Genomic DNA, 24045 nt, shown 5'->3' on the forward strand with positions numbered 1-24045 from the left:
CCATGGCCGCTGGGCCTGTGCGTCCGGAGCCTGTGCTCCGCAACGGGAGAGGCTGCAGCAGAGGGAGGCCCGCATACCACAGAAAAAAAAACCAAAAAAAAAAAAAAACAAAGGGCTCTGGGGATTACCTGGTGGTCCAGTAGTTAGGACTCCACATTTCCACTGCGGGGGACCCAGGTTTGATCCCTGGTCAGGGAACTAAGATCCTGCAAGCCGTGTGGTGCAGCCAAAAAAAAACAAAAACAAAAACAAAACAAAACCAAACAAAAAACAAAGGGCTCTACAGGACCCAAACCCACCCACCAGCAGGCCAGCAGCCCCTGCACAAGGCAGGGTCTGGTAGCCAACTGGGCCCCCACCTACCCCGCCCACAGTAGTTGGCCTTACCACAACAGAAGGGCTCACACAGCCCACATAGGGGGCACCCCTAGAGTATACAGCTCTGATGACCAGTGGGAGTGTTTTGCTGGCTTCATAGGACATCTCCTACAAAAGGCCACTTCTCCAAGATTGGGAAATGTAATAAACCTACCTTATACATGGAAATAAAAACAGAATTATGCAAAATGAGGCAACAGAGGAATATGTTCCAAACAAAGGAACAAGATAAAACCCCAGAAGAAGAACTAAGTGAAATGGAGATAAGCAGTCTACCCAATAAAAAATTCAAGGGAATGATCATAAAGATGCTCAATGAATTTGGGAGAAGAATGGATGTACACAGTGAGAAGTTTAAGAAAGAGTTAGAAAATATAAAGAGGAACCAAACAGCTGACGAATACAATAACTGAAATTAAAAATGCACTAGAAGGAATCAGCAATAGATTAGATGATTCAGGGGAATGGATCAGTGAAGTGGAAGACAGAATAGTGGAAATCACCCAAGCTGAATAGAAAAAAAAGAAGAATTTTTAAAAAAATGAGGATAGTTTAAGGAACCTCTGGAACAACATCAAGCATACTAAGATTCACATTATAGGGGTCCCAAAAGGAGAAGAGAGAGTGAAAGGGGCAGAGAACTTATTTGAAAAGATAATAGCTGAAAACCTCCCTAACCTGGGAAAGGAAACATATCTAGGTCCAGGAGTACAGAGTCCCCAACAAGATGAACCCAAAGAGGTCCACACAAAGACATTGTAATTAAAATGGCAAAAATTAAAGATAAAGAGAGACTCTTAAAGCAGCAAGAGAAAAGCAACTATTTAAGGGAACTCCCATAAGATGATCAGCTGACTTTTCAGCAGAAACTTTGCAGGCCAGAAGGGAGTGGCATGATATATTTAAAGTAATGAAAAGAAAAACATGCAACCAAGAATACTCTACCTAGCAAGGCAATCATTCAGATTTGAAGGAGAGATACGGGGTTTTACAGATAAGCAAATGCTAAAGGAGTTCAGCACTACTAAACCAGCTTTACAAGAAATGTGAAAGGAACTTCTCTAATCGGTAAAAGACCACAACCAGAAATATGAAAATTCCAAGAGGAAAAATCTCACTGGTAAAAGCAAATATACATAAAGGTAGTAGATCAACCACATATAAAGCCAGTAGGGAGGTTAACAGACAAAAGTAGTAAAAATCATCTATATCCACAATAAGGGATACACAAAGCAAAAAGATGTAAAATATGAAGTCAAGAACATTACATGTGGGGAGGGGAAGTAAAAATGCAAGGTTTTTAGAATGCATTCGAATTTAAGAGATCATCAACTTAAAATAATCATATAAATATCATATTCATATATATGTGTGTGTGTATATATATATATATGTTGTTATATATAAACCTCATGATAACCACAAACCAAAAATCTGGAATAGGTAGACACAAAAGAAGATAAAGGAATCTAAACATTAATTCTAAAGATAGTCATCAAATCATAAGGGAAGAGAGCAAAAGAAGAAGAAAGAAACAAAAAAGAACTACAAAAACAACCAGGACACAACAAAATGGCAATAAGTACACACCTGTCAATAATTACTTTAAATGTAAATGACTAAATGCTCCAATCAAAAGACATAGACTGGCTGAATGGTTTTTTTCTTAAAAAAAAGACCCATATATATGCTTCTTACAAGAGACTCACTTCAGATCTAAAGACACACAGACTGAAAGTGAGGGGATAGAAAAGATATCCCATGCAAATGGAAATGGAAAGAAAGCTGGGGTGGGGAATTCCGTGGTGGTCCAGCAGTTAGGACTCTGTGCTTTCACTGCTAAGGGCCTAGGTTCAATCCCTGGTCAGGGAACTAAAATCCCACAAACCATGCGGGGTGGCCAAAAACAAACAAACAAGAAAGCTGAGGTGGCAATACTAATATCAAACAAAAAAGACTTTAAAACAGAGACTGTAAAAATTAAAGGGACAAAGAAGGACATTACATAATGATAAAGGGATCAATTCATCAAGAAGATTTAACAATTGTAAATATATATTCACCCAACATAGGATTACCTAAATATATAAGGCAAATATTAACAGACATAAAAGGAGAAATTGACAGTAACACAATAATAGTAGGGACTTTAACACTCCACTTACATCAGTGGACAGATTATCCAGACAGAAAATCAATAGGGAAACACTGGCCTTAAATGACACATTAGAGCAGATGGACTTAATAGATATATATAGAACATTCTATGCAAAAGCAGCAGAATATACATTTCTTTCAAGTGCTCATGGAACATTCCCTAGAACAGATCACATACTAGGCCATAAAACCAGTCTCAATAAATTTAAAAAGACTGAAATCATATCAAGCATCTTTTCTGTTCACAATGCTATGAGACTAGAAATCAATTACAAGAAAAAAAAACTGCAAAAAACACAAACAATGGAGGCTAAACAATATGCTACTAAACAACCAATGAGTCACTGAAGAAATCAAAAAAGAAATAAAAAAGTACATGGAGACAAATTAAAATGGAAACACAATGATGCAAAATCTATGGGATGCAGCAAAAGCAGTTCTAAAAAGTTTATAGTGATACAAGCCTACATCAGGAAACAAGGAAAAATCGTAACCTAACCTTACACCTAAGGGAACTAGAAAATAGACAAACAGGACCCAAAGTTAATAGAAGGAGATAAATCACAAAGATCAGAGCAGAAATAAAGAGAGACTAAAAAACAATAGAGAAGATCAATGAATACAAGATGGTTTTGAAATCATAAATGAAACTGATAAACATTTAGCCAGACTCATCCCCAAAAAAGAGAAGAGAGCCCAAATACATAAAGTCAGGAATGAAAGAGGAAAAGTTACAACCAACACCACAGAAATGAAAGGATCTTAAGAGATTACTGTGAACAATTATATGTCAATATGATGGACAACCTAGAAGAAATGAATAGATTCCTACAATCTCCAAAGACTGAATCAGGAAGAAATAGAAAATATGAAGACCAATTACCAGTAATGAAATTGAATCAGTAGTAATAATTAAAAAAAAAAAAACCTCCCAACAAACAAAACTCCAGGACCAGATGGCTTCACAGGTAAATTCTACAAAACATGTAAAGAAGAGGGAACACTTATTCTTCTCAAACTATTCCAAAAACTTGAAGAGGAAGGAATGCTTCCAAACTCATTTTAGAGGCAAGTATCACCTTGTTACCAAAAGCAGACAAAGACACCACACAAAGGAAGGAAGGGAGGGAGGGAGGGAGTGGGGGGGAGGAAGGGAGGAAGGAAAGAAAGAAAACAAAAAAATTATAGACCAATATCACTGATGAACATAGAAGCAAAGATCCTCAGCAAAGTATTAGCAAACCAAATTCAACAATACATCAAAGGATCATACACAATGATCAAGTGGGATTTATCCCAGGGATGCAAGGATGGTTCAATATTTGCAAATCAATCATTGTGATACATCAAATTAACAAACTGAAGAATAAAAATCATATGATAATCTCAATAGATGCATCAGGAAGAAATAGAAAATATGAAGACCAATTACCAGTAATGAAATTGAATCAGTAGTAATAATTAAAAAAAAAAAAAACCTCCCAACAAACAAAACTCCAGGACCAGATGGCTTCACAGGTAAATTCTACAAAACATGTAAAGAAGAGGGAACACTTATTCTTCTCAAACTATTCCAAAAACTTGAAGAGGAAGGAATGCTTCCAAACTCATTTTAGAGGCAAGTATCACCTTGTTACCAAAAGCAGACAAAGACACCACACAAAGGAAGGAAGGGAGGGAGGGAGGGAGTGGGGGGGAGGAAGGGAGGAAGGAAAGAAAGAAAACAAAAAAATTATAGACCAATATCACTGATGAACATAGAAGCAAAGATCCTCAGCAAAGTATTAGCAAACCAAATTCAACAATACATCAAAGGATCATACACAATGATCAAGTGGGATTTATCCCAGGGATGCAAGGATGGTTCAATATTTGCAAATCAATCATTGTGATACATCAAATTAACAAACTGAAGAATAAAAATCATATGATAATCTCAATAGATGCAGAAAAAGCTTTTGACAAAATTCAACATCCATTTATGATAAAAACTCTCAATAAAGTGGATGTAGAGGGAACATATCTCAACATAATAAAAGCCTTATATGACAAGCCCACAGCTAACATCATACTCAATGTTGAAAAGCTGAAAGCATTTTCTCTAAGATCAGGAACAAGACAGGATGCCCACTCTCACCACTTTAATTCAACATAGTATTGGGAGTCCTAGCTGCAGCAATCAGGCAAGAAAAAGAAATAAAAGGAATCCAAACTGGAAAGGAAGAAGTAAAGCTGTCACTGTTTGCAGATGACATGACACCATATATAGAAAGTCCTAAAGATATTATAAAAAACTATTAGAACTAATAAATGAATTTAGTAAAGTTGCATGATACAAAATTAATATTCAGTAAACTATTGTGCTTCTATGCACTAACAATGAATTATCAGAAGAAGAAATTAAGAAGACAGTCCTGTTTACAATTGCATCCAAAAGAGTAAAATACCTAGGAATAAGTTTAACCAGGGAGGTAAAAGACCTACACACTAAAAACTGTAAGACACTGATGAAATAAATTGAAGAAGACACACAAAAAATGGAAAGATATACCATGCTTATGGATTGGAAGAGTTACTGTTGTTAAAATGACCATACTGCTCAAGGCAATATACAGGTTCAATGAAATCCATATCAAAATACCAATGACATTTTTCACAGAACTAGAACAAATAATTCTAAACTTTGTGTGGAAACACAAAAGACCCCCAAATAGCCAAAACAATCTTGACAAAGCACAAAACTAAAGATATCATGCTCCCTGATTTCAAACTATAATACAAAGCTACAGTAATCAAAACAAAGAACAAGTGTTGGCAAGGATGTGAAGAAAAGAGAACCTTCATGCACCATTAGTAGGAATATAAATTGGTATAGCCACTATGGAAAATAATATGAAGGTTCCTCAAAAAATCAAAAGTAGAACTACCATATTATCCAGCAATTCCACTTCTGGGTATTTTTCTGAAGAAAAAAACACTAATTTGAAAAGATATATGCACTCCAACGTTCATTGCAGCATTATTTAAAATAGTCAAGATATGGAAGCAACCTAAGTGCCCATTGATAGTTGAATGGATAAAGAAGATGTGGTGTGTGTGTGTGTGTGTGTGTGTAAAATAGAATATTACTAAGCCATAAAAAAGAATGAAATCTTGCCATTTGCGACAACATGGATAGATCTAGAGAGTATTATGCTAAGTAAAATAAGTCAGACAGAGAAAGACAAATACAGTGTGATTTTACTTACTTGTGGAATCTAAAAAACAAAACAAATGAACAAATGTAACAAAACAGAAACAGAGTCATAGATGCAGAGAGCAAACAGGTGGTTGACTGAGGGAAGGCAAGTAGGGTGACTTATGAGTGACTCATAAGTCACTCACTTATGAGTGACATAAGTGAGGGAGATTAAGAGGTACAGACTTACAGTGGCAAAATAAAAGAGTCACGGGGATGAAATGTAAAACATGAGGAATATAGTCAATAACATTGTAATAATTTTGTATGGTGACTGATGCTAGCTGGACTTACTGTGGTGATCCTTTTGTAATGTATAGAAATATCAAATCACTATATTGTACACCTGGAACTAACACAGTGTTTAGGTCAGTTATACTTCAAAAATAAATAAAATTAAAATAAAATAAAAACTGAATGTGTTAACTAAAAATAATAATAGTAAATTAAATAGAGGGCTCTATGGGGTTAAAAAACATATGCTTTCAAACCACTGTTTGAATCCAGTAACTACCTCCCCATTTTACAGATGGAACAACTGACTCCAAAGCACGTGCCTTTCCCATAAATGATTATAATATTCAGGCATTGTTCTGAGTTTTTTAACTTAACCCTCACAACCCTATGAGGACAAGACTGGTCTCCATTTTACAGATGAGGACACTGAGGCTCAGATGGTTAAGTGGCTTGCCCAGAGCTTAGAATCCCAGGAGCCTATCTCCCAAGTTCACACTCTCAGCCACTCCCAGCCTGACAGGCACACCTTCTCTTTTTGTCCTGGAGAGGGGAAGTCACTAGCTGAGGCCCAGGGTAAGGCAGTGTTGGAACTCAGTCCAGAATACAGATCTCCTGCCTCCCAGCCCAAGTCCTGATTACCTCCTGCTGTCTAGGACATCACTGGGCTGGAGGGGAAGATGGGCAGGCCTGTATGGACCCTGGCTCTGTTCTTCACTGGCTGTGTGACTTTGCACAAGTGAATGGACCTCTCTGAACCTGTTCCCTCACCCTAGAATAGGGATAATGGGGCCTACATCACGGAGTTATCATGAAAGCTAAACAGGATTATCCACATGAGTCAGTTGGCACAGGGCCTGGCACAAAGTGTGAGGGCCCTGTCCACCTCTGTTCAGGGATCCAAGGAGTCCCCAAGGCTTCCTGCCCCGCCTGCTTCCTCACCCTCATCCCAGTCGTCACCCGCCCACCCGTGTAACACAAATACTAATTATAACCATTTCCATGAACTGCTTCCTGGCTGAGCCTAATTACTGGGCAGCTCAGTCATCACCATTATAAATATCACTAAGGGAGACAGATTAGCTCTGTCCAAAGTTTTATGTGATTCTATCGACAAATGCTTGGGCATGCTTGGTCTCCCCGGCCTGGGACTTACCCAGCCTGGTCATCCTACACAGCTTAGTGCCCGCTGCAGGTTTCTGGTCTGTCTTGAACTTGGTGCTTGGCTATAAGAGTGGACAACCCAGCCCCTTTAACCCGGCCAAGAGGTGGTGCCTGAAGTGGTAGAGGGATGGAGCAGGTTGGGGCTGCCATCTTATTTGTCATAATGGCAAAACCACAAGTTTGGGGAATAGATACACCTGGGCTCCAACCCAGGCTTTGTTAGTTACCAGAAGTGTGACTTTAGTCAAGTTACTGACCTTCCTCGTATTACAGTTGTTTTATGCTATGTAACGGGAAAGAGTCAAGGAGATCAGGCGCGGTGCCTGGCGTGTCATAGGTCCTCCCAGTTCCTCCTCTTCACATCTTCCATCATCTTCAGTGTGACCTGAAGAGCCAGCCCTTTCTGAACCCACCACCACACACACTAACATCTACTGAGCGCTGCTTCTCTGTGAGGCACTGGACTGAGGACTTCATGCGTCTTGTTGAATATGTATAAAGACCCTATGGAGTGGATACCATAATCATTTGATAGATGAGGAAACCAAAGCACAGAAAGCTTTGTCAAGGTCACACAGCTGCACTTGGCTGCTGGTCACTCTGGTGGGATGAGATGCTAGAAGGCTGTGTAGCTGCCTTTGGGGAGCATAGAGCAAGGGTCACAGTAAAGTCCAAGAAGGCTGCCTGCAGGAAGATGCCTGGGAGCTGAGGGGTTAGCCAGGGGAGGGAGGAGAGCAAAGGCCAGGCAGAGGCCAGTGGACATGCAAAGGCCTGGAAGAGGAAGCATGGTGTGTTTAAGGGGCTGACTTCATATTTTGCTGAGGTTCGAGCATGTGAGGGAGGATGAGAGAGGCTGGAGAGGTGCCAGGAGCCGATCAGGGCCTGGGGTGAGTGGGGGAGCAGTGCTGGAAGCCCAGCCAAGGCTCATGCTTTCTTCTGCCAGTTCCAGGAAGCCTGCGTGAGAAGGAGAGTGACTGGATCATATCAATTAGTTTAGAAGGTTCTGCTGGAGCCAGCTGGGAGATGGCGGACTGGGGGTCTAATCAGGGAAGGCTTCCAGGCAGAGGCGGGGCAGAGCCAAGTGGGCCTGGACAGAGGGGCAGAGATGACAGATGGAGACCATCAGGACGGTGGGGTGGACAGAGGCATGGTAGGAGTCTTGCAGGAGGCCTGAATGGTCAGTGGTGTGGTGGAGGGCCTACGTGGGGAAGAAGGAAGAGGTTGCTAGCCAGGTTTGGGGCTTGGGTGTGGGCGGGCCTCCTCGGCAGGTGCTGAGGCACAGTCCATTGGCAGCTCTAGGTAAGGCTTTCAGTGCCTCCGGGGCCCCCAGGCAGATGAGCCAACACCAGGCCAAGTAGGTGAATGTTTTTCAGCTCCCGGCATGTGTGGGCAAGTCTCCCACTGCCAGCACGTTAAGGGGAGCCCAGCCTGGGACTCTGGTCCAGACTAGGGTGATTGACTCATTGGCCGGCAGGGTTGCTGCCTTCTCCGAGGAGGTGGTTAGCAGCCTTGACCTCCCATGTATGCTCTGTGCCCCTGGCCTTCCAGACTTTCTCACCTTTAGGCCTCCCTTAACTCCTAACTAACCTCTCCTAACTGCACCCTAGCTCCTGCCCACCTTCCTGCTTTCCATGCTCAGGCCTCCAGCTCCATCTGGCACAAAGTGGAATCTCCCTTCCCAACCCCCCCCCACACCGTTATATCCCTCCCTATTTCCCACATCCCAAATGGGCAGCCTACAGTCTCCAGAAGAGGTCAACCTAGAAAAGAGGAAGAGGCCCTGAGAGGGTCAGGAAGATCTGGGTTTGAGTCTCAGCTCTGCCACTAACAGGCAAGCTGCTTCCTTTCTCTGGCCTCAGTCTCCTCATCTGTAAATTGGGGATCCCTGGGCTTACTCCACAGGGTGACTGATCATGAGACACAAATAAGATGAGGGTATAAAAGAACCTTGAGAACTGGGCAGTGCTGGGCTTGTGTCAGTGCCGACAACTTTGTTCTGTTTTAGGGGGCAGCCACCTATTTTTTTTAACAAATGTTTTATTTTGGAATAGTTTTAGATTTATAGCATTATTGGGAAGATAGAACAGAGAGTTCCTTTATGCCCCACACCCAGTTCCCCTATTATTAATATATGGTACATTTGTCACAATTAATGAACTGACATCGATACATTATTACTAACTAAAGTCTATACTTGATTCAGTTTTCTTTAAGTTTCTGCCTAATGTCCTTTTTCTGTTCTAGGATCCCACTGAGGATACCCCATTACATTTAGTTGTCATGTCTCCTTAACCTCCTCTTGGCTGTGGCCGTTTCTCAGACTTTTCTTGTTTTGATGACCTTGACAGTTTTGAGGAGTCCTCAGCAGATATTCTGTAGGCTGTCCCTCAACTGGGATTTGTCTGATATTTTTCTTAGGGTTAGACTGGGGTAATATGCTTTGGGGAGGAAAGCCACAGAGGTAAAGTACCATTTTTATCACATCATATCAAGAGTACATACTATCTTTTGGTAATTAGACTTACTGTTGATGTTAGCCTCGACATCCAGGAAGTCAGTTGGTTTTGCCTGGAGTACAGCAACAGAGCTAAATTCATGCCAAATGTCAGCTGAACTAAGGCCAAGATCAGAAAACCTGGATGAGAGCAGAAGCAAATGGGAAAGGTGATGAAGGAAAATAAAGAAAAGCAATTTATGAGGTGGGTGCTGTAGTGTGTCCCCCAGGTGCCAGGTCACTTGGGAACGGGACGCTCAATGCCAGGCGGTTTGTTTCAGCTCATTTAATCTTTACACTGAACCTTTTCATAAATGAGGAAACTGAGGCCTTAGAAGGGAAATGACATGGTCACGTGAGCCAGAGAACCTGGAGTTGGGCCCAGGTCTGTCTTTATTGCCTCACTCCCACTGTTGAATAAATACTTTGAAGCTGCATTCCCAGGAGAGTAGAATAGGAAAGGTATGTTCCTGATACAGGTTGTTTCTAACTCACTTTATTCCACAAAGGATTCCTGATGGGTTATAACTGAAACACATCCAATATAATGATATGCAATAGAAATGAAAAATCAGGAGGAGAGAAGATAGACTGGAAGATGTGCACAAGGACAAAGCTGAACACAAAAACCAGAAAAGTGCCCATAGGTGAGCTTCTGATTTGGCTGTGAGCTTCCTCAGCCAATTCCTGTGATTCCTATAATCAAAGAGCTAAGAAGCAGTTCACTCCTCCAAGAACTTTGTGGTGAATTTAAAAAGAAATTAATCACATGGAAATTTCTCATGTAAAAGACACTGAGCAGTGTCATAGATAATGTAATAGTAGTAATAGATGGTACATGGTATCATCTTCAGGAGTGATGACTATATATTTACTATATGCCCCCTGCCCACAGTTGTCCTATTTGAATTTTACATTGTCATCAAGTAACTAAACTCTACTGTTTCTTCTTTGCTGAAGTCAGAGATGCCTTTGCCTTGCTGAAAATCTTGGATACAAATTAACCAGTTATCTATATACCAGGTTCTGTGCTGGACACCGGGGATAGAGGGAAATAAAATGATTCTGCCCATCTCCCCCAGGTCCATCCCTGGGATAAAGACACCGAGACAAAGGCCTGAACAAAATGCAGGTGCTATGCCGGGGGTACACCAGAGGGAAGGGCGTAATTCCCTCTGACTGAGGAGGAGTGGGGGACTTCATGGAGGAGGAGGTAGGCCAGTCACGGAGAGCAGTAGTTGGGGTGGAGGGGGCACAGTTTTGGGAAACATAGGTCCCTTGAGAGTAGGGACCAAGTCCTACTCAGGGCTGTCCCCTCAGCTTGCCGCACAGGGCCTGACAAACATCAAGGACTCAGAAAACTCCTTTTGAGTGAGGAATAGATCAGGGGTCAGGGTGACGGCTACACACCTGAGAGGTATGTGGGAAGGGTGAGTCTGGAGAGGTAGGTTTGGGCCAATTGCCAGGAGGCCTTGAATGCCAAGCTAAGGAGTTTGGATTTTGTTCTTTAGGTGGTGGGGATCAATTGGAGGCTTTTGAGCCTTGTGTTTTATAAGAATTGATGATACAAATCATAACAGCTAACACTTGGTGGGCACATGCTGTGTGCCCAGCACTGTTCTAAGCACTTTATATTAACCATTTAAGTATCACAATAGTCCTACAAGGGAGGTGCTATTATTTTCATCCCCGTTTTACAGATGAGACAGCTGAGGCACAGAGAGGCTGAGTCACTTGCCCGGGCTCACACAACTGGGAGGTGGTATAGTGGGAATCTGAACTGAGGTTTGGAACTAGAGCTTTTACTCACTCTATCATTGTGCTTGTTAAATGTAAGTATTTAACTAACATATAACCTGTGTGTATTAGATGACATGTAAAGATTCAACAGATCTCAACTAATTACTGGCATGAGAGGCAAGAACTGATGGGGGCTTTGGCCACAAAGGGCAGCTTCCCTAAGGAGCTGAGGCTTAGAAAGAGAATGTGAAAGTGGCTCAGAGGATGTAGTGACGGAGTCGCAAGCCTCTGAATTTCACCGAATTTCACTGACAGCTGCCTCTGACGGGCTCCTAGATTTCTTGGAAGATACCCCCGCCCTTGGGCAAACCAACCCCGAGAGCCATCTGAGTGACTAACACAGTCGGGGCAAATGCCCGGTGGGATCACACCAGTGCCCTGCCCCTGGGCCAGAGGCCTTTGTCGTCAGAAACACACGAGCGTTTATAATACTTCTCATTTCTGTTCACCCCAGGCCCTTGATTTCCACAGGGTGGGGTTTCCAGAGCTGGGCACCATCACACCCTCCATCTGGCTTTCCTCACCTTCTCTGTGCAGCGGGGGGTACTGGGGACCGTGGTTCCCACTCCTCCATTCTTGGTCTCCACCAAGCCCTTCTCACGAACACCAGGCCCACATTTCGCATCCAGGGGCTCAGCGGAGCTGGGAGAGGAGCGAGCAGATCAAGGCAGAGACTCCCCCCAGAGCAGCAGAGGTTCTTCCCCTTCCCTGAAGCTCCCTGGCTGCGGGCGTCCCCACAACCGCAAATGAGGCAATTAGGGAGAACGGCACTGGCTGCCCTGCCACTCAGCGCCGCGCCTCTGGACTCCACGAGGTCCCACCTGAAGAAGCAGCTCCCCCTCCACAAAGAGCACGGGACCAGGAGGCCAGGACCCAGGTTCCAGGTCCAGCGCTGCCCCTTACTAGCTGAGTGCCTGGGGTTCTCTGGAGGCAGCGTGGTGAGGTCAGGCAGGGAGGATTCACATCCTGGCATCTCACTCTCTAGCCAGGTGACTTGGGGCAGGGGCGGGGGCAGTAGGGGCGAGGGACGGCGTGTGCCGCCACCTCCCCAATCCTCAGTCTTCTCCTCTGTAAAGTGGAGGTGGTGATCCCCACCTCACAGGGCTTCACGGGGTCGGGAGAGATACATTGGGCCCAGTGGCTCATTTTAGGTGTCTGGTCTGCCCAGCCCCTCTCCCTGCCTAGTCCCCTCCCACTTCTCCTAAAAGGGAAGTGATACCTGCTGAGGTTGGGGCTCTTGGTGGGTGTGGGGATCCAGCAAGACATTGTGTGGAAGGCCCCGCCCAGAGCCTGGCGGGTAAGAGATAGGGCTGCCCTGTCGTTGGAATGTCACTCGCTGACTGGGGCCCACTGTGCTCCCCATGGAGCAGAGCCAGCTAAGCCATTCCCACGTCTGAGGTGGGTTCAGTTTCACTCCGCAGCCCGGGTCGGCAGCATTTCAGGAAGGGCCCCTCATCTTTTGTGTGCTGAAAAATAAACAGCTCTTCGTCTCTGCGGATTTCTGGATTTCTGCTCTGGAGGTATGTGAGCTTCCCTCGTCATCCCTCCACGGACAGGCTGGCCTCGGCCCCTGGGATGGGCTGCCAGCCTCCTCCTTCGCTTCTCACCTTCGCTCAGACGCCTGTGGAGGCTCCAGCCCCCGACTAGGCCTTTGGGGATGTAAGGCCTGACGAGACCCAACCCCTGCCTTCAAGGTTCTCCTACTTAAGGTGCTGTGTGCTTTCAATAGAACGAAGCATGGGATGGGGGGCTTGGGGAGGCGGAGGACACAGAGCAGGGGGCCAGATGCTGCATGGGGTCAGAGAAGAATGGTCAGGAGAGCTTTCCGGAAGGGCTGACCTCTGAGCTGAGACGGAAGGAGAAGGAGCCGTTGTTTCACTACACCTGGGCAAGTTACTTCCCCGAGCCTCAGTTTCAGGTTCTGTAAAAGGGGCCAAGAATACCTGCTTCAGAGCCAAGAGCTTAAATGAGATGGTGGATGTAGAAGAACTGACAAACACCTCATACCCCTAGGTGCCTCGGAAATAGTAGCTGCTGTGCCAGGCAGTAGAGATGTTTGGTGACTTGAATTTCTTTTTCAAGGGTCTTTTCCTGGGGCAGTTAACACCTGTTGCTTAGTGTAGCTGAGAGTCCTGATTTCAGAAAAAGCCCAGCTGTAGCCCAGCATGAAATGAAGCAGCCTGGGAGCCCTTTCTCTCTCTCGGGTGGGTAATGGGAAGTCCTGCACCCAGTGGGAGCGAAGCAGAAGACCCCAGAATTCAAATTCTTCCCACGCACCCTGCCTCTGCCAGGGTGCTTAGACATGTTCCCTTTGTCTTTGGGCTTTGCAAAATTCGATGCACAGGGATTCAAAGGCACTTCCCCAGAGTAATTTTCACTTCCCCTCTAATTGTTTTACCATTCATTTTAAGTTTATTGAGCACCTGTGGTATGCCAGGTGATGGGGATTCTCTGTGCCAGACAAGGTCCCAGCCCTGATAAAACTCACAATTCTGGTGAGGGGGAAGGAGATAGACCTAAAAACCAACATAAATAAAGAACAGACTGCAGTAAATACTATGAAGGGGAAAATGGGGTGCTGTAATCGAGAATTGGGGTGTCTACTTAGGATGGTTGGGATATTTGAGGAGGTGACGTTTAAACTGACATCTGAAGCAGGAGCCGGCCATGGGAGGAGTAGAGATGAGGAAAGAATGTTCCAGATAGAGGCAACAGCACTGTAAAGGTCTTGAGGGAAGGAGAAACTTGGAGAATCTGAGGAACAGAGGAAGGGCCAGAGAAGCTGGGGCCTGAGTGAGTGAGGCGGGGAGCAGCACAAAATGAGGGTCAGGGGGAGCAGGGGCCACGGGGGACTGGTAAAGGGACTGTCCCTGCAGAGTTTGAAGCAAGGGTAACAAGATCAGAATTTCCTGTTAAAGGCTCGCTCTGGCTGCAGAGAGGGCTATAAGAAGGCAGAAGGCGGGCTTCCCTGGTGGCGCAGTGGTTGAGAGTCCGCCTGCCAACGCAGCGGACACGGGTTTGAGTCCTGGTCCGGGAAGATCCCCCATGTCACAGAGCAACTAAGCCCGTGCGCCACAACTGCTGAGCCTGCACTCTGGAGCCCGCGAGCCACAGCTGCTGAAGCCCACACACCTAGAGCCTGTGCTCCGTAACAAGAGAAGCCACCGTAACTAGAAGCCCACGCACCACAACGAAGAGTAGCCCTCTCTCCCTGCAACTAGAGAAAGCCCGCGTGCAGCAACAAAGACCCAGTGCAGCCAAAAATAAAATAAATAAATTTTTTAAAAAAAGACCTTATGGTTAAAAAAAAAAAAGAGTTAATTATAGACACTGACACTTCATCCCAAAATACTTTAGCATGTATTTCCTAAGAACAAGGACATTCCTCCTACATGGAATAAGAATCTAACTCAGGAAATTTAACATTAATGCACTAGCCTGTGCTCCGCAGCGGGAGAGGCCACAGCAGTGAGAGGCCCGTGTACCGAAAAAAAAAAAAAAAAAAAAAAAGTAAAAAAAGGAAGGCAGAAGGCAAAGCCAGAAAACCTCAGGAGCTGTCACTGTAGCTGTGACCCTGGATGTCACCTCAGCCCTCTGTGCCTGCTCCTTCACACACGTGTGACCGTGAGAGTCACATATGGGAATGAACAGAGGCACACTTTGGAAAGCTGAGAAAAATGTATAAATGCAGGGGAGTCCAGGTCTCACTGGGTACGGAGGGTCCTTTGGGAAACTGCTGGGTTAGGGTTGTCTGGGGTCTCGGGTGGGAGGGAGAGTGTCTGAGCACCCCACATCTGAGGGAAGGGTCACCTTCCTGTTTTTTCAACTAGGCCCCAAACTGTTAATGTTTTGAGGGTAAGGTCACACCTGTGAGCCTGGAGACAAGCATGGGATTCCCCTCCAGCCACCCAAACGCACACACATAACATTTTTCATTCTAGGTCAGGAGAGTTCTCTGGAATTTTCTGAGATCATCATGAACTCTGACTTAAAGACCCCTGAGCTAGAGGATGGAGGAAATGAGAGGGGAGGCACATGCCTTTTTTTATACCACCTCTTTTTTTCCCCCTAATCTTTCTAGCTCCAATGGGCAAGACGGCTCTTGGGACCCCTAAGGGACAATGGTGAGAGGAACCTCTCTCCTGACTGTTGTAGGCCAAATTAGGGGCACTTTCCTAATACCTGACTTTTGGTATCTGCCATAGAGGTTTATTTGAAGGGGAGCTTAATGTTTCTTCGAAGGAGGGGTTGCTGCGAGCCCCCTTCCCGCCTGCTGGGGTAGGGCCCCTCTACCCCGACCTCTGGGAAAGGGAGCCGCCTCCATCTCCCCGGGGACTCCGGCCCTGGGGTGGTCTCCCCCGCGCGGCCAGGGAAGGAACCGGAGCCGCGCCGATCAGGCCCCGCCCGCGAAGGTGGTGCGAAGCCCGGCCCAGCCTCACAGCCAGCCTCGCAGCCGGGCCCGCCCGGGCCAGACCCGCGGGCGCGCGGCGGCGGCGGCGGCGGCGGCGGCGGCGGCGGCGGCGGCGGGGATCCGGGCGTCGCGGGGGGCACCATGCGGAGCCTGTGGCCGCCGTGGCCGGTGGCCGCCGCGCTGTCGGCGCTGGGGGTGAGGCGCGGTGTTGCATAAGCGGGGAGGGGGATGGCGGAGGGAGGCGGGAACCCTCCTCCCCCGGCGCGGGCCGGTCCGTGGGCCGGTCTCGGTGTCCCGGCCGGGGCGGGGCGCGGCAGCGGAGGCGGCGGGTGGCCGCTTCCCCATTCGGGCGTGAGAGCCATGGAGGCGCTAAGAGAGTCCGTGCTGCACTTGGCTTTGCAGATGTCGACCTACAAGCGGGCTACGCTGGACGAGGAGGACCTGGTGGACTCGCTCTCCGAAGGTGACGTGTACCCAAACCACCTGCAGGTAGGAACCCGGGCCCTCTGTGAGACCCCAGCCCAGGCACACCAGGCAGTCGCGCTGGTGCCGCCCCCGCCCCGCCCCAATCCTGCCAGCCGGGAGGGAGGGGGCCAGTGCCAGACCGGCAGCTCTGGGCTCCTTGTCGAAAAAGTCTGGATTAGAAGTGCCCCTGAGGCGCTGGACTCCCCCCACCGGCCTCCCCACCCCAGCTCTGCACACCCCCAAACCCTCCCGACCACCTGCAACTGGGGCTACAGGCCAGGTGGCGGAGTTGAAGCATCCTATAGAGGTGAGCTGGTCCAGTTCACTTTTCACAGAAGAGGCCGTCCCTGAGTACTGAGAGACCTGCCCAGGGTCACACAGCCCTTTACTGGCAGAGTCTAGAACTGTCCCAGTTGTAGCATGGAAAGCCCTGGAATCCCATCAGTCCTCGGCCAGCTGGGGTGGTTGGTCACCTTGTCTGGTGGGCGTTACCCCATTCTTCCTCTTTCCCCCCAGTCCCTCAGTTTGCTGGGGGTTGGAGCCCATCCTCTGCTCCCCCTTTCCCTGCCCCTTTCAGCCTACTCAGGAAGCCCAATTCCTCCCCTACCCAGGGTCTGCCCCTGTGGGATTCCAATATGCCCACCACCTCCCTGCTTGGTAGCAGACCAGTGAGTGTGGCTTCTTTCTGCTCTTCTTCCCCTGTGGGGCTGAGCTGGGACAGTCCTGACCAGGACCTCAGCCCTGGTTGGGTTTGGACTCAGGCAGGTGGATGGGAGCGAGTTGGAAATATGAAGGGTGCCCAACGGGGCCCTGTGACCTGACTTCCGAAAAACCGGCTTAAAGAGGGGCTGGAGCAGCTCAGTCCAAGAGGACTTCTGCCAGGTTGACCGGGGGGGGCATTGAGGAGAGTCTTGGGGCTGCCCGGTGAACTGACAACAAATCACAACTCCTCCGAAGGGCAAGCTTAGGGTGTGTGGAAACTTAGGCTGCCAGGCCCAACCCTACTCAGGCTCTTAGCAGCTGGGATAATAATATTAGTAAAGGGAAACAGTGTTGATTGAGTCCCTCCTCCAGGCTGGTTAAATAGGCCCAGGGAGATCCAAACTCATGATCCCAAGTGGTCTGCCCACTGGAATAGAGCACCTTTACCTGCATCATCCCACTTAACTTCAGGACCACCCCCATGAGCTATAGGGATTACTGGTCCCCCTTACAGATGAGGAAACTGAGGCTCCAAAAGGGGAGACAATTTGCCTTAGGTCACAGAGCTAGAAATCTGGGAGTGAGGAATCAAACCCAGTCTGTCTAGACCCTCTTCCCCATAGACCCTTCTTAAGAGGCTAAATCCAGCAGGAAATTAGATTTCTGTGGCAGGCACTTTTCCCTTCCCAAATCAAAACAGAATCTAATCAGCAATCTTTTTCAGTCTCATCTTTCACAGAAGGTTCTAAATATATCAGCACAGAAGCATTTCGGAATTCACAACAAAATAACATGCTGTGTTGTCATCATCATAACAGCAGCCCACGTGGGTATAGCCTTTTTTCAGGCCACAAAGTACATTCATCCGCCTGAGGCTGCCTGGCAGAGTGGAGGCAGCCCAGTCTCTGAAGCCGGGGGCCCAGCTTTGAATTTGACACCACTTGTGATCTTGGGTGAGCAGCTTAATCTCTTTAAGTCGCAATTCCCTCATCTGTAAAATGGAGTTAGAGAAAATGGATGTAATGCATATTTCTGGGCCTGCTAGGATTCTTGTTTTTTTTTTTCTGGTCATGAGGTAAGGGCCCCTGTGGCTATGTTACACATGACAAAGCTGACTCTCAGAGAGGTTGAGGACATTCCTGTGGTCACAGAGCTATCATGTGGTTGGAGTGCAAACTGCCACTGGTTGGCAGTACACCAAACTGGGTGAATCGCCCATTTTTACTACAGGAAAAGCCAAAAAGCTTGCCCCAAGGATTTGGAGGCATTTCTGTGGGTACCCAGCCTGGCTTTCCTTGAGACTCCCCCACTTCCCTAAAGCAAACGTGAACTAGCTAACAATTGTTCTTCTAAGAGTCAAGAACCTTTTTATCTCATCTTACAAAGCAGAGTTTTCTATTAATTTTATGTTTTTAATCATAGGGATTTTTTTTTCCAATATAAAAACTTTGCATGCTCATTTGTGGGAAAAAAAAAGAGTCAAGTATAAAAAAAGATTTACAAAGAAACAGTAACCCCACCACTCAGAGATAATCGCTTCTAGTTTTTCACATTTGCTTATATATATTTTAGAATATAGTTGAGCTCACTCTAAGTACCCAATATTTTGTCCTGCTTTTTTCATTTAATGCCACTTCATAAGCATTTTTCTATGTTGTTAAAAACTTCGAAAACATCAACTGTACCTCAATTTAAAAAATACTTCCAAGGAATTCCCTGGTGGTCCAGTGGTTAGGGCTCGGCGCTTTCACTGCCGAGTGCCCAAGTTTGATCCCTGGCTGGGGAACTAACATCCCGCAAGCCATGTGGTGGGACCAAAAAAATAAAAACAATAAAAAAATACTTCCAAAACATGCTGCCATTAAAAATCATAATACTTTACGGCACCAATGTATAAAAGTATATTTACTCAATCTGCTACAGTCAGACAGCAGGCCCAGTATCTGTAACACTGTGGGTGACCATTTTCTAGACTTTCGAATAATTTCCTGTGAGTGATTGCTAGAAACGCAACTTCTCCCTCAATTTTAGGTTTTTAAAATGGACCCAGTCCCCCCAAATCTCCCTCTCTTGACGGGCAGCTATAAAAATCAGCTACTTGATTTTTCAAGGTTTGGAAGCCCATTGGTTCTCGGAACTTCAAAGTCGTCGATACCAACACTAGTAAATGAAAACTTGCATCTTTCAGCCAAACTTGCCACCTTTTTGCCTGAACATGCTGACAAAGTGTTGTATTTAGCTGGAGCAAATTTCTACCTGTACCTCACCTGAAAGGATTTTTCTTTTCCTTGATCTCATATTTGAGGTACAAGTTAATTACAGTCAACTAAAATTAGTCACTGTGGACTGAGTAGAGAATTGAAAGTCCCATCTCTAACACGGAACCCCAGCTTCGCCTCTCATGGGCTCTGAGACCTGAAAACTAGTCACTTAAACCTCTTTTTTTGGCAAGAAGGGGTTAATATTAATCCACCTCTCAGAGCTGTTGCAAAGATTGAAATGAGACAATATAAGTGAAAGCACCATGTATAATGCACAGAAAATGCATTTGGTTGTTATGGGATCACCAGGCATGATATCTCAGTGATGCCCTAAATATAATAGCTTTGCCTCTGTTCTGCTCAAACTGGCTGACTGGTCTCCCCACACCCCAGTGGCTCAAAGAGAAATAGCTAAAGATACACTTGCAGCCTCAACTGGGGAGCAGAGGGCCACAGCTGTTTACCAAAACCTTTGAAACTCATCCAGTTAATCCTAAAAATCAATTTTTTCAAGAAAAAGGAAAGCTGAGATATTTAATTCTTAGTGGTGGTTTTCTCATTTTTCTACCCTCCCCCCCTCCCCCCACCAGGCACAGAGCTGTCTTTAGCAGGTGATTTCAGAGACAGTCCCACTGAGTGCTTTACAGAGACCTCTTTGCTTACCAGGAGACCCTTTCAGCTCTACCTGCCTGTTAGATCTTTATGCTCCTGGCCTTCGAGTTGTTCTGGGATCTGAGCTGGTCAGACCTGGCACCTCATCCAACTTCCTCATTTTAAAAATAGGTGACTGAGGTCCAGAGGCTGCCCAGGGACACACGAGGGATCTTGATAAAGTCAAGGCTGACCTTTGACTTCTCGGATTTGTGCCCTTTCTCCTGTGCCATCGTGTCATCAGCAGTTGGGTGTTGCTCTGGGAAGCAAAGAGAGCTGGAAAGTGCTTCTTCTAAATACTAGACTTTGATCCTGTTTAGATATAAGGAGTCCCCTTCCTCCCAACAGGTGCTACTATAAGCTGTTCTCAGTCATTGGAAGAGAGTCAGGCACAGGGGCAGAGGGGCAGGTAGGGCTCAGGAAGGAAATGGGGAGGACAGGAGGGCATTATAGTTTCACTCTGGCCTGGCCCCAGTGGCCTCAGCCAGAAGCTCACCATATAGAAACTGTGCTAGAAGAAACTTCCCCAACCTAACACCCTGACGGAGGCAGGATATCACGCAGGGCCAGGCTGTCCTGGTCTGTCTGCTCTGAAAGATTGACTTCAAGGCAGGCAGCCAGACCTCCCTGCCAGCCCTCACGGAGTGGTCTGGCCTTCGGGCTGCAGCGGGTGCGCTCCCTGCCAAACCTTTGGCCAGACTGACTCCTGTTCGCTGCTCCACTCAGCCCAGGTCGCTGGGGGGCCAGGCGGTGACTCAGGAAAAGACTCTGCCTTCCTCTGGAGCCCCTGCTTCCTCTGAAAGCCAGGCTCCCCTCCCCTTCTGCTGGCCTGTCTCCTGGGTCCCGGGCGTGGTGTCCCATCCTCACCTGCAGAACTCGTTCTTGCAGAACCTTGCTGAACCAGGCCCTCACTTCTGTAACCAAATATCTATCCCTCATCAGGGCTCTGTTCCCTTGGCTGTGGAAACCCTGGGAACTCCTGGGCTGGACAGCTAGACGGTTCCTCCCTCTTTCTCGTTCTCCAGCTCTGTTTCCTTCTCTGTCTCCCTCTCTACCTGTCTTGCCAGCGCATCCTTTCCTTTCTGTTTCATTCTCTCTCTGCCTCACGCGACAGTCGCTAGGATGTTAAGCCTGCCAGTGAGCTGAGCGTTCACGGTCATCCTTACCCCATCTTCCAGACGTCAGCTCTGCGCCTTGTCTGAGGCCCCTTCCCTGTTACCTCTCCAGAGACCAAGAGGGCTGCCCGTCACTAATCCCCTGACCCTCCACGTCCCTGCAGACCCTTCTCTCGTGATCAGCATGCCCTCATTTCCAAAAGGCCGGCTCTGAAGGAGGCAAGGCGGGGACAAGAGGGACTCAGGGAGGAGACAGCACGGAGCCAGACAGCAGCTCAGACCCACAGCCCCGGCCCTGTCCGTTGCACCCAGGAGTTGGACAGGCTCTCCTGGAGAGGCCTCTTGATCCTGGTGGAGTCTCCCGGTGACTTCTCCTGCCGCGGGAGGATGCCTCTGGATTTCTTCTGCCCTCAGACACGAGGCTTGTGCAGAAACCAAGAGGCCTGTCAAGCGGGTAGTTCAAGTTGAGCAAATAATAGTACAGAGACTAAAAACCCTATTTTCAAATTCCGTTTGCCATTTCTGCCTAGAACTATGAATTTTTAATTTAATTCTGACTTAATTCTATTTAAGTTTTGTAGTGAACACCATCTGTTTGTTTGACGTTACACAATGAGGCTCAGCTCGGCTTGCGGCTCCTGGGGGGCAGCGTGGCCACTCGGCTGAGGCTGTGGGTTCGGGAGGGACGTGGGTTTTCTCACGCTGTCTCCTCAGCCCACTTCCTGTGTTTCTTCTGGAGCTAGTACTCATACCTACTCTTAGGGATGTTGTGAAGATAGAATAGCATCATCTAGCAACAAAATAGAATGAACGTGATGCCAGGAGCACAGAAAGCCCTCAAACAATACCTGCCATGATTACTCTTTTATTCCTTCCCTCCCTTTGTCTTTCATCCTCTCCCTTTTATTTCTTCTTTCTCTCCCTTTCACCTCCTCAGCTTCCCTGCACCTCGGTATTGCTCTGTCCACATAAGAGAGGGTTTTCTGCTTCCCCAGCCCTGACGGCTGTGATCCTTGGCCTCCGAGGGGACGGGGTACCTGTTACACCAAGATCGCTCCATCTCTTAGCTTTTCACCCCTCTCCCCCCCACGAGCTGAGCCTTGGCAATGGGGGCACTGAGAGGCCCAGAGTGGGAAGCAGAAGGTGAGACCAGCTCAGGGGCCCAGGAAAAGTAAATGTCGGCATCCCCAGACAAGGCAAATCCTTTGGGGGCCCTCTGAAATACCGGTGCCCCGGGTAAACTGCGTGAGAGAATTGATGCCTCTGAAAAAGCACTTTATAGATGTTGATTGCTGTGAGCATGTCAGCATCCTCCCAGGCTGTGTCTGCACCAGTAGCGTGGTCAGAATCTTCATGTCTCACGTTTTTAAAAAGGTTCTTAAGGGATTTCAGGAGGCGGCCCACCCCGACCCGGACCCTGACCCCCGCCTGCCACAGCTGCTTCTGTGTCCGAGCCTCCCGGACATCCACAGCATTGTCACCAAGCCTCAAGTTCCTTTTCTCGGTTGTAGAACCCATCTTTTTTTTTTTTTTTTTTTTTTTCCCACAAAAAGTTCTTGTCCTCCTCTTTCTCTAGAGCAGCAGCCCCCAGTCATTTTCTGTTCGCAAAATAGCCAGTGATGACCATGATTCTGTTCAATGCCCTTCCCTAAGGTGACCAGCCTCAGATTCCCCAGGGGCCAGTGTGAGGCTCCCTGAAGGCTGTGTGACCTGCTCCTAGGGGCAGCCGTCCCCTCAGCTGTTGGGGGGCACTCGCAGGTCAGAGGCTGGGTCTCCTCATCTCCCCTGACATCACCCCCTTCACCTCCTGGCAGGCTGTGGGTCTCCCTGCCTGCATGCCTGCTCCCCTCCAAGCCTTGCTCTTGACACCTTGGCCTTTCCAAAGGGTAAATCTAATCGTATCACTCCAGCCCTCAGGAGGAAGTCCCTGGTCTTTCACCTGGCTCACAGCACCCCTTAGGATCCAGGCCCCCCTTTTCCCTTCCCCTCCCCATTCACCTGGCCAGCTTCTAGTTATTCTTTAAGACCCAGCCCAGGCATCCCCTCCTCTAGGAAGCCTTCCCAGACTGAACCTCTGCCCACCCCAGTCTGTTTCTTTATCTGCCTCTCTGCTGGGCAGTGAACAGCTGAAAGCAAGGGAGTCTCTCTTTCCCCTCGGTCTTTCCAGTGTGGCCCTGAGTTGGTGCTCGACTGCTGGCCACAATGTCACTAAACTGAACCCCACCTTCAGGGGACCCTTCCTGTCCCGCGGCCCTGGCTTTTGCAGGAAGCGCCTCGTAGAACAGAGGGGAGCCCCCAGCTGGCCTCGGGTCTGAGGGCCGGGCCGAGGGCTCTGAGTGCTATAGACTGGTGGGTTCCTCCTCAGCCTGGAAAGCCCTGTCACGCCCTCCACTTCCTCCCATTGTGCCTCCTTTCCTGTTTAGCTGGACTGTTAGGCTGAGGACATTTTTTCCTCCCTTTGAGGACCTGCTCCAGTGGAGCTGTTTCTCCATTGCATCTCCCCTGACATCTCCCAAGACTCTAATCTCTGACCCACAGGCGGGCTCTAGAATCAATACACTTGGGCTCAAATCCGAGCTCTACCCGGTTAGCTGTGTGATGAGAGGCAAGGGTCTCACCTCTCCAGACTTCGGTTTCCTCATTTGTAAAAAGAAACTAAGAACACAGCCCTCGTGGGATTATGACGGTTTCGACAGCTAAGGCTGTCTGTGCCCCTGGGAAGTGTGCACTGTGCTTGTGTCATCATGGGGGTTGTGTCGCCCCCGGCCTGTTGAAGCTGGGGCTCTGAAGAGAGCCCAGCTGGATGTCTGCTGGATGCCTGCGAGTCCAAACATCCTGTTTTTTTTTCTTTTAACTCCTTACTGGAGAAACAGGGAAAAGCTGATCTTTTTTTTTTTTCTTCTACCCGTATCGGGTGACACAAAAAACACAAGCCCAGCTGGGTTGACTGCTTGACTCTGATGTTTAGCAGCGAA

At 47.5% G+C, this 24045-nt stretch overlaps 1 protein-coding gene across 3 annotated transcripts in view; it reads left to right on the top strand.

Moving 5' to 3' along the window:
• ECE1 (endothelin converting enzyme 1) overlaps positions 1 to 24045 on the top strand; it is a 117391-nt gene that overhangs the window by 44067 nt on the left and 49279 nt on the right. The window contains exons 1-2 of one of the 3 annotated variants that reach the window (XM_024125430.3): positions 15996 to 16071; positions 16279 to 16365. In XM_024125430.3, coding sequence (XP_023981198.1) covers positions 16018 to 16071; positions 16279 to 16365 — 141 coding nt within the window. In that variant the 5' untranslated portion in view covers positions 15996 to 16017. Of the gene's footprint in view, positions 1 to 15995; positions 16072 to 16278; positions 16366 to 17933; positions 17997 to 24045 lie in introns of those variants that run through there. The other 2 variants (XM_024125431.3, XM_028487764.2) reach the window with 2 other exon arrangements.

This window comes from Physeter macrocephalus, chromosome 3 (genome assembly GCF_002837175.3).
Source record: "Physeter macrocephalus isolate SW-GA chromosome 3, ASM283717v5, whole genome shotgun sequence".
In the NCBI taxonomy this organism is placed as follows: domain Eukaryota; kingdom Metazoa; phylum Chordata; class Mammalia; order Artiodactyla; family Physeteridae; genus Physeter; species Physeter macrocephalus.